This window comes from Hyperolius riggenbachi, chromosome 7, assembly GCF_040937935.1.
Source record: "Hyperolius riggenbachi isolate aHypRig1 chromosome 7, aHypRig1.pri, whole genome shotgun sequence".
Classification (NCBI taxonomy): Eukaryota; Metazoa; Chordata; class Amphibia; order Anura; family Hyperoliidae; genus Hyperolius; species Hyperolius riggenbachi.
The window spans coordinates 109,763,491-109,782,295 of NC_090652.1; the positions used below are offsets into that span (position 1 = coordinate 109,763,491).

At 43.5% G+C, this 18,805-nt stretch overlaps 1 protein-coding gene across 2 annotated transcripts in view; it reads left to right on the top strand.

The window, feature by feature from the left end:
• Positions 1 to 18,805, top strand: part of INTS1 (integrator complex subunit 1) — a 168,059-nt gene that overhangs the window by 50,060 nt on the left and 99,194 nt on the right. For both annotated transcript variants that reach the window (XM_068244500.1, XM_068244501.1), the window contains 6 exons: positions 722 to 918; positions 2,739 to 2,876; positions 5,070 to 5,232; positions 9,122 to 9,227; positions 12,244 to 12,430; positions 14,024 to 14,169. In XM_068244500.1, the coding sequence (XP_068100601.1) occupies positions 722 to 918; positions 2,739 to 2,876; positions 5,070 to 5,232; positions 9,122 to 9,227; positions 12,244 to 12,430; positions 14,024 to 14,169 (937 nt within the window). The remainder of the gene's footprint in view (positions 1 to 721; positions 919 to 2,738; positions 2,877 to 5,069; positions 5,233 to 9,121; positions 9,228 to 12,243; positions 12,431 to 14,023; positions 14,170 to 18,805) is intronic.

Consider the following 18,805-nt stretch of genomic DNA (forward strand, 5'->3'; position numbering starts at 1 on the left):
TTTCTTTAGTAAGGCCTCATTCACACCTGAAAACGAAAACGCCAGCGGTTTTCTTTTTTATGCGCATTTTTATTTTTTTCCCCTCCCGGGGCTCCACGGCGTGCTGCGTTTTTGGAAAAAGCGCTTTGGCAGAGTGGTTTCGAGATACACTCCCTGACGCAAGTCAGGAAGTGAACTCTTTGACCCGGAAAATAATAAATACAATGCATCTAGAAAAAAACGCACACGCAATTGCTGCATAAAGCGGCTTTGTGAACATTTAGCGCTCTTCCTATACCTTCCATTAGAGCAAAATCGCCCCAAAAATGGTCCAGGCACCGCTTTGCTGAACGCACAGTACCCGAACCGTGCTGATACGAACCTTCTCATAGAAATTCAATGCACAAGCGTTTTGTGTGCGATTTTTAAAAATCGCCTGCACTTGAAAAAAGGCCAAAAACGCCCCTAGTGTGAACAAGCCCTTAGTGAACCAACACAGAAGTAACCCCCAAAATAGGGCTGTGCATAGCGAAACAAAATGCCATTGACGCTTTTTATACCAATTTGGTGAGGTCCTCCCTCCCCTACATTAGTCTGTCTTAACATTATTGGCTGAATCTTCACATTATATAAGCATAGATGACCCAAAACAGATCTTACTGATTGCCTAGCATTGTTTTTCCAGAGATCATGGATAGAAGCCTAATACTTGTTTTTTTTTTTCTCCCTGTTCCTATGTTAGTTCCTCCTGCTTCTCTGCTGGATGACATTGAAGCGTCAGAGCAAGAGGGAAATGATGACAGAATTGAGGGGGTACTTTGCGGAGCAGTGAAACAGCTGAAGATGAACCGGGCAAAACCAGATGCCACATTGTACCTGAGCTTGATGTACCTGGCAAAAATAAAACCCAATATATTTGCAACACAAGGTGTCATAGAGGTACTGATTCCGAGTATCCTTTCTCATTTATTTTTCTGATTTAAACTTGAGCAGTAATTCATATACATATACAGAACAATATGTCTATCATTACATGAAGCATTACAGTAGAGTCTAAAGAAAATATTACCGTATAATTGAAAGATCTCCTTTTGTATACAGGGAGTTCCTGACATACGATCGATCCGCTAATCCCATCACATGTTGGGGACTCACCTTGTGCCTCCGTCTGACCCTGTCTTGCACAGGGGGACACGAAGGAGGCACATGGGTTACATTAATGTACAGGACACAAGGAAGCACAAAGGGGAACACAAGGCACAAATGGTCATAGGAAGCAAATAGAGGGGGGCAGAGGGGGACACTGGAGGCATAGGAGGGTGTAGAGAAAGCACAGGGGGGTACACACTGGGACACTGGAGGCAAGGGGGAAGGGCACAGAGGAGGTTCAGGGACAGAGGTGTAACAGCATTCCGACTAAAGAGGGAGGCACTGGAGGCAAAGGAGGGTGTAGAGAAGGCACAGGGGGGGACACTGGAGGCAAGGTGAGGGGGTGGGACAGAGAAGGTACAGTGACAGAGGTGTATCAGCATTCCAACTAAAGAATGAGTTCAGGTTAAGAACAAACCCACAGTTCCTATGTCGTTTGTTAACTGGGGACTACCTGTATTTTAAAGTTAGCCAATATTTGATAAAGTGCTTTAAAAATCCATTTGAAATATGGATCACATGATCTTTTACTGCGGACTCGGGGAATAAACAACTTGTACATGGACTATCACAGAGTAGAACACATTCAGACCAATAGTTGAGCATTATCGAGTTCCAACACATTTTTTTACAAAGTACATTCTAACCTCCTTAAAGGGGAACTTCAGCCTAAACAAACATACTGTCATCAAGTTACAATAGTTATGTTAATTAAAATAAATAGGTAATATAATCTCTCACCCACTCTGTTTTAAAAGAACAGGCAAATGTTTGTGATTCATGGGGGCTGCCATCTTTGTCATGGGGGCAGCCATCTTTCTTGGTTGAAAGGAGGTGACAGGGAGCATAAGACACAATTCCAACTGTCCTGTGTCTTGATCACCACTCCCAGCCACGCACTATATGTCAAATTCAAAATGGTAAAAAAAAAAAATTTGCACCAAAACAGCAGAACGAGAACAACATCAGAAATCCCAGCATGCTTTGCACATCATCAGGGGAAAAATGCCCGGGCAGTTTTCTTCTGTGCAGCTAAAAATGATGCTTGTATAAGAGAAACAAAGTTCTGATGCTGTGAAATTGTTAAAGAAACATAAAGCCTTTTCAGTGCTGCTGAGTCGATTTTTAGTCTGGAGGTTCACTTTAAAGATACCCTGTAGTGAAATCAGGTAATTCAGCTCCTGATCACCCCTTTTTCTCAGCCAAGGTGGATGGTAATGACTGCATCTGCTGAGAATCTTGCAGGATTACAGCTGCCCCCTATGCTCCCCGGCGCCTCAGCCGATCGCCTCTTGTGCACCGCTCCATCGACCCTCTATTCCTCTACATGCGCAGACGTTCTCTACTGGTGGCGACTGACCGGATTACCGGGAGTCGCAGCGCCAGAACAGAGGGGCTGAAGAGGGCGGTGAGGGAAGCCACGGTGCTTATAGGGCTGGAGGAAGCCCTGGGTAAGTATAAATTAGCGGTAGTGTACCATGTCTGGTACACTTTAAAGACTTGTCTTATCAGCATTGTCACATGTGACCTTGCACTTTGAAAAGTGATCTAAGGTATAATTTATGATTTATTATTTGTAGACTGATGATGTTAATTTGCGCTGTTTCTAGGCTTTGTGCAGTTTGCTACGAAGAGATGCTTCAATAAATTTTAAAGCTAAGGGCAACAGCTTGGTGTCGGTTCTGGCCTGCAATCTCTTGATGGCAGCCTATGAAGAGGATGAGAACTGGCCAGAAATATTTGTGAAGGTGAGGATGTTGCATTGAGACTGCCAGAGTAGCCACACATTCTTTCTGTAGTGCTTTACAGGATGAATGGGTTTTGGCAAGTAGTACAATAATAGAGTGATATTTGCAGGGCTGTGGAGTCGGTACAAATAATTATCTGACTCCGACTAAATACATAATAATATGTTGCCATCTAGTGGTCAATCCAAATAGTGCTGCAAATAGGATATTTTAACAGTAAATCACCCATATCACATAACAGAACTTAGGCACGATAACAATAAAAATAATAATAATAATAATAATAATTAAAAATAAAAAATAAAAATAAAGAAAAAATAAATAAAAAAAATAAATAATAAAAAATAAAAAAAATAAAAATTTCTTTCTTTATTTTTATTTTTTATTTTTAATTATTATTATTATTATTTTTATTGTTATCGTGCCTAAGTTCTGTTATGTGATATGGGTGATTTACTGTTAAAATATCCTATTTGCAGCACTATTTGGATTGACCACTAGATGGCAACATATTATTATGTATTTAGTACTGAGATAAGGATTTACTTGTATTTCATATTTTATGAATAATTGTAATGGCGTAAGTCAACTTATCTTACTTGATCTATATGTGTTTTTCCTATATTCATATGAGGGATATTATCTTGCTTCCTGTCATGGGGTTAACTTTCCTCTAACTGTCGTTCAGTATTCTCTTTTTACCCTACCGGCACTACATTTCCCATGGTCCTTTGTGAGTGTAGAGAGGAAGCGGGGCGGCGCCTAGTGACGCAGCTTCCGCTTCTTCCTAGTGCGCGGCCGCGCACACTATTCATCATAGGGTTTCCCCTGTCCCCGCCCACATAGGTCCTGCATTAAATAGCCGGCCACTTACGTAGGTCCTTTAGCCCAGTCGAAGCTGCGCATTCAGGCAGCGAATCGCGACGGCGTCCGTGAGGCACCTCATTCCCCTGCCTGCCATTCCTCCTTCCTGGTAAGCTTTTAGCCCTATCTTGCCTCACACCACCTAGCACTTTACCAGTTTCATTTACTATGTTTCACGTGTACTACTGTCTTACTTAACCTTATGTGTATGGGTGAAACCTTCTCATCCTCATTTTGCACTATGCACTTTATCTATTCATTCACTCTTTGCACGATTTTGCACATCATTCGCTGACAGCTTGTCAGGGGGTCCCTGTTATCTTGGTATATATAGACATATGTATTGAATTAGTTTATTTTTCTGTATTTATTTAGGGGTTTCTGTGCAGGCATTGTGGCTACACAACGTATATAGCTTATTATTTTCATCATGTGCCTCATGATCTACTGTTTTTAGTGTTTTTAATTTTGTATACTGAATAAAGGTTGTTGATTATTCATTAATTATTGGAGTGGTGCGGTTTTTAGGGAACTACTTTTCTCCTTGGTTTGCATAGTCATTTTGGTTCCTTTCTGCACGCTCTGGCATTTACCCATATTTATGGTGGAGTGGATGGTGCTTGCCCGACTTGTGTGTTTACGTTGGTTCAAAAATAATCCAACTCCTCCGTTTATTGAAACCATCGACTCCACAGCCCTGTACACTTCTTTGGTTTAAAAGAAAATAAGAGTATTTTGAATGTCTGGGTCACATTGTAAATGCTCACTCTGTTAGCTGATTTGTTGGACCTACTATTATGTACATGGTTACACTGAAATTCCACTGCCATTATAAAATTGTCATAACTGTAGATGGGTGCTGCACAAGTGTTTTATAATTTAACTATTGACCTTAGCTAGGTCTGTCATTACCTCGCCACGCGCACACACCCGCCCCTTCTGGCAGCGTCCCCCCCAAACCCGAATTAAGGAGTTAAACGCATTTGAACCTTTTGTTGAAGATAGTCTAAAATATAACTTTTATTTTAACTTGATAAAAATTGACTGTAGAGCACAGAGGTTGAAAATATATACTGACCACAAACTACCTGAGCATAGGAACTTTTAGGATTATAAATCAGCGCAGCAGTCATATAAACGATTGCCTTTCCTTCCCTCACTCTAGATGATATAAAATAACCCTACATGTTTTACCTGTTTAGGGGGCCTCATCAGGGGTAAAGTGCAAGGTGCCCAGGTGAAAGTGTATATCAAAAAAATACATACACATACATGTGTCTATATGTGTGAAGACTAATGTCTCTTATTCCTCATTGTGGCTTTCCGAAGGTATACATAGAAGATTCTTTAGGAGAAAGGATTTGGGTGGACAGCCTTCAGTGCAAGACATTTGTGGACAACATCCAGACTGCATTCTGCACCAAGATGCCCCCGAAGACCTTGACAGTGCTCAGCGAGGCAGGAGGCCGTATAGCAGGAGACCTCAGTGCTGGTACATTGGATTATGTGACTTATGCACTATTCTCAGTGTTGTGAACATTCAGTGGGGTTGTCCACTGAACAAGACTGACATCGGCAAAATACACTTTTTGTAAAAAAAATTTCTTTTAACCTAAAAAATAGTGTAGGTGTTTTAATCCTGGTTTCTTCATTTGGAAGCCCAAATTACACCCTATTTCAGCACATAAGGTAGCAGAGAGGGTCACGGGGTTGCTGTCCACGACGTGACTCACGTGACTCTGATGCTTCCTCCTTCCAACCACGAAGGAGGAAGCACTAGAGTCACGTGAAGCGCGACGTGGATCGTAGTTCTGGATACATGCCTGACAGACAAAGGCAAAAGGGAATGCAGTGATCAGATGGAATTTTGTGCACCCGAAAATTGCGGCTATAAATAGCGGGAGCAAAGCACACAGACAATTTAAACAATATTTTAAAACTTTAACAAGTAACTTGTCTATATATCTTATCTAAAGTTTAGATAATTTACACAGCATATCTAACTGCAGACAGCTTCAACAGTACATGATTATTTCTTCCTGTGATACAATGAGAGCAGCCAATTTTTGCTTGGCACATTGTCACAAGCAAGCTGATAGCATCTCTAGCCCTCAGCCTGTGAAAACTCCGCTCCCCGTCCTCCTCCCCTCTGCCTCTGAAATCTCTGGCTAGTAACACCTCCTCCTCCTGCCCAGACTGAGCTCCCATAAGCCTTTGCTACATGCGTCTGAGTGCCAAGGCACAAAAGGAGCTGTGGGCAAGGCTTGTGTAGTTTATAGGGATGGCATTAGGGTATTAAAACAAAAACAAAAAAGTATTTGGCTTGAGGAATGCCCTATAAACTATATGAAAGGAACTCAACTATGCAATGAGTAAAAGTTTATCTCGGATCCTCTTTAAAGTTCATTATAAGCACAGGAAAAGAAGTAAGGTATATAAAAATAATTATATTAGGCAACATGAGGGATTATTTTAATATATTGCAGATTTGTACCAGTCTAAACTTTTCTATTTAAGTTTAGTTACAATGGGAAAGGTTCAAAGGACAACTGTAGTGAGAAGAATATGGAAGCTGCCATATTTATTTCCTTTTAAACAGTACCAGTTGGCTGGCAGCCCTGCTGGTGTATTTGGCTGCAGTAGCATTTGAATTGCATCAGAAACACGTATGCAGCTAATTTTGTCAGATCTGACAATCGAGTCAAACTGAGTAATTGTTCCACACTTTTGCTCACCTGTCAGGTCAAAGTAACTTCGACCACTGCCGGTGCCTGAACTGCAGGTCCACCACTCCTGCACATACATGTACAATAGAAAAGAACGGAGACGGCACACCAATGGCTCAGCAAACAACTGTATTGAGTATGCAGAGGCACAGACACAACATGTTTCGGGCGTAGCCATTCCTCAGGTGTGCCCCACCCTACATCAGTGACACCTTTATACCCCACCCACAGGAAACCACCTGACCATAGATCTGGTCACATGGTGGACAACCATCATAGTGCAAAATAGTAAACAATATACATACAAATTCATTACAATCCTTACATCAATTGTCCATTAGTCCATATTTGGGGAACTACACCAAGCGGTGTCTACCCCAGAAAATCACTGAGGAAATAGTTACCCCGACAACTAAATTCAAAATAGTTTACAATACCATTCTTGATACATTCAATTTTCAGATTTCAATATATTTTTTGTAGGGCAGTCATGTATAAAGCCTGTAAGAGAAGACATATTAAAGAAAACACTTGAGGCTTACGTTTTCATTAAGACCTTTTGGTTGAATGCAATCAAATTTCTTTATCCACCTAGCCTCGCATTGCAAGAGGAGTTTTTTCCTATCACCTCCTCTAGACAGGACTGGTACATCCTCAATTACAAACCATCGCAATTGAGATGCGCTGTGGCGACATTCTAAGAAATGCCTTGACACAGACGTCTCATAACTCTTTTTTTCCCTTTTGCAAAGTTCACAATATTTCTTTTATGTTCTTGTGTTCGGGTTTTCACCTCTCTCTCTGTCTTACCAATATATACCTTGCCACAGGGACACTTGAAGCCATACACCACGTATGGACTTAGACAAGTGTATCTGCCTTTAACCAAAATCTTTTCACCTGTGAATGGGTGGGAAATACTGTTGCCTTTAATAATACCACTGCAGTAGTTACAACTTAAGCATGGTACAGTGCCTCTCCTCTGTTTAGGTACACTAACTTTAGGTTTAATGGCAACATCAGATTTGCATACCCAATTTTTCTACTGTTTTCCCTCTGCGGTACGCAAACACCGGTGGATCAACAAAGAGTTTCCCAAAATCGGGATTCTGTCTGAGGACCGGCCAGAACTTCCGCACCACAGAGCGTACCCGATCAGATAAATATCCATAATTACACACAAAAGGTAACCACTTAGATGTTTTATTCTTTTTAGGAAGAAACAAATCACCCCTTTCCATGGACTTCACCTCCTCACTGACCTTTCTAAGGGTTGTTTAATCGTACCCTTTTTCCAACATTTTATCAATCAGCAATTCGACACAAACGCCTGATCTGAATTGTTCAGGGTCTATTGCTGAAAGTATTAGAGGCAGAAGATTAGCAGTGTAGCCAGGAAACTGGTATTGCTTAAAGAGACTCTGAAGCCTTGCAAAAACCCCATTTTTACTTCACAGTGCTTTTTAGTATTAATGCCCTACATGAAACGCCGCATCCCTGTGGCTAAACACTCGTTTACCTCCCCCCCCCCCCCCCCAAACTCTCAGGGCAAAAATCTATGACTTTTCAGGTCGTGTAGCAGAGCTTTGGTCAGTAGCTCTGCCTCCAGTCCAATCAATCTGCGCTGATCGCCGCCTCTCCCTGCCCCTCACAGTGAAAGAAGGCTGAGAAGGGTGGGGAGAGGTGGAGATCCGCGCAGATTGGAGTAGAGGCAGAGCTACTGCTCAAAGCTCTGCCTCTATGCGGAAGCAATACCCGAATCTTCCTCAGGGGATTTCAGGGGGATTAATTAAGTGTTAAGCAGCGGGGATGCGGCGTTTCAGGTATGGCACTAATGAGGACTGTATAGTAAAAACAGGGTTTTTGTGAAGCTTCAGTCTCTCTTTAAAAGGAAATAAATATGGCAGCCTCTATATCCCTCTTGCTTTAGTTGCCCTTTAAAGCCCCTTTCTAATTGTTATTGCGGTCTCTGTGACCACTGAATACATTTTCTTCTGCTTCCTGTAATGCTTCTTGTGGCAGAAATAAGGGAATCTTACAAACAGGGATTGAGATGGCAAAACACCTTTGTAATGTGGGCAGAGGATTGGACTTTGGTCAGTTGTATTTGCTATCAGTGGAGAGACTTCCTGACTTCCTGTTTGAACCCATGTGACAGGAAGCAGAGGTAACAGACTGCAGCTGCAACATGGATGTACCTTCTCTGCTCTCTTCAGAACTGAAATTGTTTTGTTTGGGTTTTTAATTGTAGTTCTGTTCCTCTGATGTTTATATAAGGGCTGGTCCTGACGGACGTTTCGGCGGCGTCACTTTCGGGGGCGTTGCGGCGGCTGCGCGGTCAGGCTTTCAGTACCCGTCGCGTTGTGTTGCGGTCGCGTTTTTTATTCCCCTAGGGGGGCATTAGCCGTCGCGGTTGGCCGCCCCCTGGAAGCTACATGTCGCTTCCAGGGGCAGCTGGGAACGGCGCGCCGAAAAATCGGGACCCGAACGCTGCGATCGTGCAAACGCGTGCAAAAGCTCGGTGTAAACAATCCCATTCACTTGAATGGGAGCGTTTACCGCGATGTTCCGAACGCTTGCGGTAAACGCTCTGCAAGCGTCCGTCTGAACCAGCCCTGACTTATTGGGAACTGATACATTGCATTATCTTGGCAGGCAACAGCCCTCACCCATCCTTGACTGAGGAAGAGGACAGCCAAAGTGAGCTGCTTATTGCTGAGGAAAAGTTAAGCCCTGAGGAGGAAGGACAGCTAATGCCAAGGTATGTTATCTCTTAGGAGTAGTCTTATGTTTAGGACACATTGGAATCCATCATGCAACTTCTCCTATTTATGGTAGACCTGAAATCCCCCGATTCTTTAAAGAGGCATTCTCAGCCGCAAAATTATATTCCATTTACCCACTACTCTGTGTTTATTATGCAGCTTGCAACCTAACCCTGCATTGCAAGCATTCCAATCTAATCATAAATGTTTCTGCTGTAATCTCTCTGTCAGACTGGCTCTATTTTGTACATTGCCAACGAGAAGGAAGCTTGTCATCTCCCCTCTCAAATTCTTGCTCCTCAATGATTGGCCGAGGGCAGTTCAGTGGGACACAAGTCTGAAATCTGACCTTGCTGTGCTCACATATTTACAAAGCAAGCTAGCTATGACAGAGGAGTTTCTAGGAGAAAAAAGTAAGGGACGAAATGACATCAGTATTGGCTTCAGTCAGGGGAATCCAAGATGGCATATGCCTAAAACAGAATTCTCTTTATTTACTATATAAAATTCACTGAAAGCAAAACGTGAACAGTACAATACATCTGTTATAAAAGTAGATAACTACTTCCTCTACGTACATATGTGTTGTCTTTCTTCTGGCATAGTATGGCTTACCCTGCTTGCCAAGAACTGCAAGGGCTGATCCTTGATTGTGTCAATCGCTCAGATTCAGAAACTCGGTCTCGCTGTCACTTTTGCGCATAGATGACCATATGTGGATTCACAATCTATGAACTGACTAGCCGAGAGGAGCGTTCTTACTCCAAAGGATTCGCCACACCCAATTCAAATGCTTGCCACCACGTGCGAGTCAGTGCACGACTGTAACTATATTAACACACTGAGAACACTGTTACTAAACCCTTAGCAGTATGCAGGGATCAGCGCCAGATTGGTCTATCTGTGCCCGATTCAAGCATACAGGTTGTAAATACAAGATACTATAGGACACAAGGTAACGTTTTCGGAGGAGTAAGTACAATTGTGTATGTTCAGGAACAGGTCATAACCGTAAAACGATTTTTAAATGTTTTAATAACAAAAATGCATTACACACATTTACATACACCAATTAACACATAAACACAAGGCTTAAAATAAAAGGGGATAACGGTGAAAACATTTACTTAACTGAATGCAGTCTGTGTGGAATAGAAATAAAGTCCAATTCAAATGCAGGTATTGATATCACAAGTTCTTATATGGCATGTGCCCGGTCCTCCTTGGAACGCATGCATGGAGACAGTTTTTGGTCGGTGGAATTTGAAGAACTGGAAGGGGTCGGTTCTGCCCGAACTTTTATACCATCTGAGTTTTTGGGCTGGCTTTAGTAAAACATGGGCTGGTGTTTACCTCCTGCGGAGCCGGATAGGCAGGAGTTTGTAGAGGCACAGAATGACACAATTTACCAATAACCTGCACCATTTCTGTCTGGATTGGCGCACAGCGAATCCAAGGGCAGATTTGTAACCTGCAGCCGATGTTTGATCAAATGACACCACCTGAGCAGCACGGAGGCGTAGTGGTTACCTCTCTCGCCTTGCAGCGCTGGGTCCCTGGTTCGAATCCCAGCCAGGGCACTATCTGCAAAGAGTTTGTATGTTCTCTCCGTGTCTGCGTGGGTTTCCTCCCACATTCCACAAACATACGGATAAGTTAATTGGCTCCCCCTAAAAAAATTGGCCCTAGACTACAGTACTTACACTACATAATATAGACATATGCCAATGGTAGGGATTAGATTGTGAGCTTCTTTGAGGGACAGTTAGTGACAAGATATATATATACACACACTGTACAGCGCTGCGTAATATGTCGGCGCTATATAAATACTAAATAATAATAATAAATAGCAGTAAGGTAACGTGCGCTCAGCGAACGCCGAATAACTAGACTTCGATAAATTGGATGAGCTATTAGGCTGAGTTTTAGAAACCGGGAAATATATTTGTATTTTGTCTGCGATAACCACATCCTGAATTATTAATAAATGGGATCTCCCTATTGTTCTGATGCAGCATTTCGGAGGGAAGTTTTGGAGAGGGAACCAAAAGGGACTGATCACTATCTGCTTATTCTGCTGAAGCTACTCCATGGCCAGCATTTGGTCGTAGCACCTATGTGTAACTAGCTAGGAGGGAGTGAAGGGGTTAGGGGCTCGAATTCAGAGTGAAGGGAAAAAAGACATCTGCTGTACATTTAAAACAGAACTGACATTCTGCTCTGCTTTGCATGCCATGTATGCCCACCCTTAGCGTGCCCTGTATGCAAACCCTTAGCGTGCCCTGTATGCAAACCCTTAGCGTGCCCTGTATGCAAACCCTTAGCGTGCCCTGTATGCAAACCCTTAGCGTGCCCTGTATGCAAACCCTTAGCGTGCCCTGTATGCAAACCCTTAGCGTGCCCTGTATGCAAACCCTTAGCGTGCCCTGTATGCAAACCCTTAGCGTGCCCTGTATGCAAACCCTTAGCGTGCCCTGTATGCAAACCCTTAGCGTGCCCTGTATGCAAACCCTTAGCGTGCCCTGTATGCAAACCCTTAGCGTGCCGTGTGTGCCCACCCTTAGCGTGCCGTGTGTGCCCACCCTTAGCGTGCCGTGTGTGCCCACCCTTAGCTTGCCGTGTGTGCCCACCCTTAGCGTGTCCTGTATGCCCACCCTTAGAGTGCCCTGTATGCCCACCCTTAGCGTGCCCTGTATGCCCACCCTTAGCGTGCCCTGTATGCCCACCCTTAGCGTGCCCTGTATGCCCACCCTTAGCGTGCCCTGTATGCCCACCCTTAGCGTGCCCTGTATGCCCACCCTTAGCGTGCCCTGTATGCCCACCCGTAGCGTGCCCTGTATGCCCACCCTTAGCGTGCCCTGTATGCCCACCCTTAGCGTGCCCTGTATGCCCACCCTTAGCGTGCCCTGTATGCCCACCATGGGCATGCATGGCACGCTAACGGTGGGCATGCATGTCACGCTAACGGTACATGTTCTCCATTTAATGTCTTGCCATTGCTTGCACTAGGTATGAAGATCTGGCAGAAGGTGTGGAAGAATACGTATTGGACATGCTGAAGGACCAGCTTAATCGTCGGCAGCCCATGGACAATGTTTCTAGGAACCTCCTGCGCCTGCTTACTGCCACTTGTGGCTATAAGGAAGTGCGTCTTATGGCGGTTCAAAGATTGGAGATGTGGTTGCAGAACCCAAAGGTAGGATGACTTGTCATTTCATTTTATTTCAGTCCAGTTTGTAGCAAAGTGTAGTGGGTATGTGGCATTCTTTCCTCATCAACACATGGCTGGCAGCTTAGAGGTCTCACCACTGCTCTGTTTCAGCTGCTGGTCAGTCCAACTTTATGGATAGTGAAAGTAGCTTTCTTTTAGTTAAATATCTGTAATAGGAATGGATTGTACCTTTGCACAGTGCTGTATAGATCCACATAGGCTAGACTTGCACTAGAATTCAGGCAGCCAATATCACCCACCTCTGCTGATATTCCAGCATGTATCAGCCTGCGACTGCCATCCGCCCAGCAATCCGCCAGGCAGATCAATTCGGCCTAGCGATGGCCTATGAATTTGTACTCATCGCTCACCCAGCCCACCACTACATGTCACATTTGCGCCGCTCTGTCGAACACAAACACACACTTGCATTGACACAGAACATCTATGGGCTGACTGCTGGTCTGTACAACCTCGGCACAGTGATGTCGCCCAGCGGGGATAATAGGCCTTTAAAAACAGGCATTTTGCCAACTTGTTTAATCACTTCACTCCCAAGGGAATTTACCCTAACGGACCAGAGCAATTTTCACCTGTCAATGCTACTACCGTTCATTCGCCAATAACTTTATTACTACTTATCACAACAAAATGATTTATATCTTGTTTTTTTCCCCACCAATTAGACTTTCTTTGGGTGGTACATTATGCTAAGAATTATTTTATTCTAAATACATTTTAAAAGGAATAATAAGAAAAAAGTGGAAAAAAATGCATTATTTCTCAGTTTTAAGCCATTATAGTTTAAAAATAAAACGTTCTACTGTGGATTAAAAAAACAAACATTTTATTTGTCCATTTGTCCCAGTTATTACAATGTTTATAATAACCAGTGGCTGCCTAATCTCCCTAAATGTTATTGGCCTTTATAACAGACCTGCTTTAAGGCTCGTACAGACGCCTGACTAAATAACGACCACCTCAATCCATAAACGGACGTGTTTACAGTGGCCCCCAACCTGCAAGCAATCCGCCCGGCGGGTCAACTCATGGCTGATCACATTGTTCACCCAGCCTGCGCCATTGTCCCACCACCCCCCTGGCATTGCAATACAGCATATTGTCAGCTACAAAGCTAAAACATGTCTGTGCAGCCCGGCGCAGCAATGTCGCCCAAGGGAGTCGGGTCCCGATCCCTGACGTGCGACATCATCACAGGTGTGTGCTCAACTTTACAGCAATGAGTAAAGGAAAATTGAATATTAGGTGTGGGACAAGTTCCAGCGGTGGTATTGTGATACGCAAGCAGATTATCTACTATTTAAAATCTCTTAAATTTCCACTGGCAGTGTTTGCTAAGTGATTGACAAACACTTTCTCAGTGCTCTACAATCGTGGTATGTGATTGTGTGTAAGATACGCTAATTGCAGAGCTCCCCATCTGATAGTCTGAGCAGAGCAGATGAAAGCTTGCGCGGTGTTCGCAGCACAGTAACCTCCTCAAAGCTATGTTTACTGGTTTTCTTATATGCATTTTATTACTGACTTACCCATTTTTACATTTTTAATTTTTTCTAGCTGACTCGTCCAGCCCAGGATCTGCTGATGTCCGTCTGTATTAATTGTAACACACATGGGTCTGAAGACATGGAAGTCATTTCTAATTTAATTAAAATCCGACTCAAACCCAAAGTTTATCTCAACCATTATATGTTGGCTGTCAGGTAAGCTGGATCAAGAGAGTGACCCCTCTGTCACTCTTTATTGCTTTTTAAGTCCTATATCTGTTACTTCCATAGTTTTATTACGCTAGCTCTTTTAAGGGCTTGTTAAAATTTGGGCCGGTTTTGTTTTGTGCGCCTTAAAAGCGCTAGTGCAGTGTTAGCTTATGTGAGCTTTCTATCCAATCACTAGCCCCACTAATAGACCAAATGCTGCAGCCTGCGTCTCAGGACACTGCAGAGATGCTCCCCAGAATGCTGAGGACACTTGCCCTTAAGGCTTAAAGTGCATCCGAGATGAACTTTTACTCATTGCATAATTGTGTTCCTTTCCTATTGTTTATAGGGCATTCCACAAGCCAAATACTTTTTTTTTTTTAATACTCTAATTCCCTATAAACTAAGCAAGCCACGCCCACAGGTTTTCAGAGAGCCAACGCATTTTCAGACAGTAGCAAGGGCTCATGGGAGCTCAGTCTGGGCAGGAGGATGGGGAGGTATTACTATCCAGAGATTTCAGAGGCAGAGGGGAGGGGGGGGGGATTAGGTTTTTTTGCTCAAGATGCAGATAAGCCTGCCTCTGTGTAATGTTTGCAAACAACATAGCTGCTGTCATTGTATCACAGGAAGAAATAATCATGTTCTATTAAAGCTGTTTGCAGCTAGATTTGCTGTGTAAATCTAAACTTTAGATAAGATATATAGACAAGTTACTTGTTATAGTTAGTTTTTCATCTCGGATCCACTTTAAAGAGACTCTGTAACATCAAAAACGTCCCCTTGGGGGTACTCACCTCGGGTGGGGGAAGCCTCAGGATCCTAATGAGGCTTCCCACGCCGTCCTCTGTCCCACGGAGGTCTCGCTGCAGCCCTTCGAACAGCCGGCGACAGGCCCGACTGTTCAATTCAAGATTTACCTTTGCAGGCTCCAGCGGGGGCGCTGTGGCTGCTTTCGCTCCGAAGGGGGCGGAAATACCCGATCTCAGTCGGGTCCGCTCTACTGCGCAGGCGCCGGAGACTTGCGCCTGCGCAGTAGAGCGGACCCGACGGCGATCGGGTATTTCCGCCTCCTTCTGAGCCGCCAGAGCGCCTGCGCAGGAGCCAGGAAGGTAAATATTACTTCACCGCTGTACGGAGGGCTACAGCGAGACCTCCGAGGGACGGCAGACGGCGTGGGAAGCCTCATAAGGATCCTGAAGCTTCCCCCACCCGAGGTGAGTTCCCCCCAGGGGACGTTTTGTCGTTACAGATTCTCTTTAAGAAATTATGCTTTAGGCACACTTCCAAAGAGCCAAGGACCTGTTTCTTTGAAATACACTGTCAGTTTTTCACTGTATGGAACTTAATTTCCTACCCAATGTTTACCTTTGTGTGCTCCACTCTTTACCTCAAATTAATGCATATTTATTGAGACATTTGTTCTTATGGAGTCAGACAGGAAGGCACAGTTCTTGACACGTCTCATTACTCTTATTTGCCTTACAAATACTCTTGCTGTAATAGTGCATTGTAAAATGCTGATACACATTAGGGAGAACTGTTCTGTGCAATAATGGGAATGCCTTTTTTTATTTCTTACACCTGTATCTGGGACTTGGCACTGTGGTTTGAGATGAAAGTACACACATACTGTTACATAAACTTGACTTGATATGCTCTATTACTATAAATTTATATAATTAATTCCTATATCTATATCGTTTTGTTTTTTTTAGTATGTGGCACCGCCCTCCCAGTGATGTCACAGCTCGGCTGTTTATTATGCAGCCCCCAGTGCACTCTGAGTGACCATGAGCATTGTTCAATTCTCTTTCTCCTATGATTTCTCCTTGCTGATATATTCACACCTTGGCCCATATGCAATTTACTTTTTTCTCCTGAGTTTTCTCCTGAGGGCCCATTTCCACTTGTGCGGTGCGAATCGCCGCGGGAAAAATTCGCATGAATGACGCTGTATGCGATTTTAACCATGGCAGTGCCTGTGTCTGCGAATTTGCATGAAAATTCGCATATGCCCGCATAGCGGTATGCGAATTCTGATGGCCCTGCCATGCAAATTTTTGACGCGGACGAAATCGCTCAGAAATCCTGACAAGTGGAAACAGTCCCATCCACTTGTATTGGCTATGCGAATTCACATGCGGCAAACACGTGAATTCGCAATAGTGGAAATGGGCCCTAAGTGATATTTTCAAACTTGTAAAAAAATGCCCTTTTAAATTGCAAAATGCTGAAAAGTTATTTTAAATAGAAGATGAAAAATTATCTCCTAGGAGATAACCCAGGTGAAAAAAGTTAATTGCACATGGGCCTCATCAATAAAAATCCTTTTTAACCCCCAGCAATAAAAAAAAAAAAAATACTTAGAATAATTTTGACAGAAAAAGTTATTTTAAACAGAATATGAAAAAGTATCTCCAAGGTCAGGAGAACACTTAGGTGAAAAAGTGAATTGAGTAAGGTCCCCTATGTTTCTACTCTCTTTGAATCTCACAGTAATTAAACATTCCGCAGGGGTGCACATACCATCACTAAAGATGTCCTCAGCTGTGATAAGTTTTTAAGATGCCCATTAACTGTACAATCATCCTCCAGGATGGCTGCATAACATGAGAGATAGCCTAGTTCCTCCCCCAAAGGAAACACCCCCGATACAAACTTTTTTATAAGTAGTCCCTGCCTACACACACACCTCAGTTTTGCTGTGTTTCCCACCCTGGAAACATCCGGTACGAACGTTCTATAGGCGTTTATGGTAACTCTCGACCTCAGAGATGCTTACCTTCATGTGCCCATCAACCCAGCTCATCAGGGGTACTTGAGGTTTGCGGTAAACCTGGGAGACAAAATACGCCATTTTCAATAAGGTGGGGGGAAGATTACTTCACTTTGTCAACCAGTGGAGTCTCATCTGTTGATCCTAGCAGACTCAAGAGAAAAGCTATTAGCGGATTTACATCTCACTTGTCAGGTACTGTCAAACCTAGGATGGCTACTAAATGTAGAAAAATCAATGCTGAATCCGAGTCAGACAGTACTGTATCTAGGATTTCAGGTGGCTTCGGTTCAGGAAATGACTTTTCTGCCAACAGAAAAACAGGAAAAGTTAGGACACTTCCTTATTGGGCCTTATGACCTCAACCATCCCAGGAGTAGTATGGGCACAAGCACATATGAGAACATTACAGGAATGGTTCCTTCAACATTGGAAACAGGGAAGAGTTCATCTGTACAGGAGGTTCCCTATATCGCAGGTAGTCAAGGATTCCCTTTGGTGGTGGGAGGATCAAGGCAATCTGAAGCAGGGCAGGATGTGGCATCCTCCTTCTCCCATCAGAATATTTACAGATGCCAGTCTGTGGGGATGAGGAGCGCACTTGGATCTATGGCACGCTCAGGGAATCTGGGATCAGAACATGAGCGTGAAATCATCAAATTTCAGGGAGCTCATGGCGGTAAAGCTGGCCTTGTCCCAATTTGCTCCGCACATAAAAGGGGCACATGTTGTAATTCTCTCAGACAACATTGTAACTGTCTCTTACATTAAAAAACAAGGAGGAACCAGGGTAAAGACTCTCAGGGATCTGGCCTTGGACATTGCGACATGGGCAGAACAAAATCTAAAATCACTAACTTCAGTGCATATAAGGGGCTCTCTAAATTTTTTGGCAGACCAATTAAGCCGACCCTGATTGCTGGAGACAGAGTGGGCATTAAACTTGGAGGTATTCCAGCAAATATCAGAGATGTGGGGCAGCCCGAGTGTAGACCTCTTTGCATCCCCCAACAATGCAAAGACTGAGGTTTTCTTTTCCCTGGATCCAGCCTGCCCCAGGGAGAGGCTGGATGCTCTAGCCTTACCGTGGCCCAGGACTCTCCTTTATGCTTTCCCCCCCCCATTTTCACTGATTTCTCGTTCAATTTGGAAGATAAAAAAAGAGAAGGCCAAAGTCATATTCATGGCGCCTTTCTGGCCTCGCAGGATATGGTTCCCAGATTTGGGTATCCTGGCCTCACAGGGCCCTTGGTTTCTACCTCGCAGGACAGATTTGTTAATACAACAGGGGAAGTTCCACCAGAGTCCAGAGAAATTTTCCCTGGCAGCCTGGCTCTTGAATGGAAGGCTTTAAAGAAAAGAGGTTTTTCGAACAGAGTGATATCCACGATGGTTTCTTGTAGAAAGATTACTACCAGAAAAATTTATTGTAAATTCTGGAAGGTTTTTTGTTCCTGGAAAATGAAAAAGAATTTTTTAGGAAACGATATTGCTACAATTCTTGAATTCTTACAGGATGGAGTAGAATTGGGTCTGGCACCTAGTACACTAAGGGTTCAGGTTTCGGCCCTTTCCTTATTTTTGAATATTAAGTTAGCCAGAGAATCGGCAATCATTGATTTTTTAAAAGCGGTATCTAGAGCTAGACCGATACCAACAAAGGTGGTTCCCCCTTGGGATCTAAATTTAGTTTTAAAATCTTTAGCAAAAGTTCCTTATGAACCCCTAAATAAGGCTTCTCTAAAGGCTCTGACGTTGAAAACTACATTTTTAGTTTCTATCACATCAGCTAGGAGAGTTGGTGACATTCAGAATCTATCAATAAAGGATCCATACATGCAAATATTTCCAGATAGGATTGTA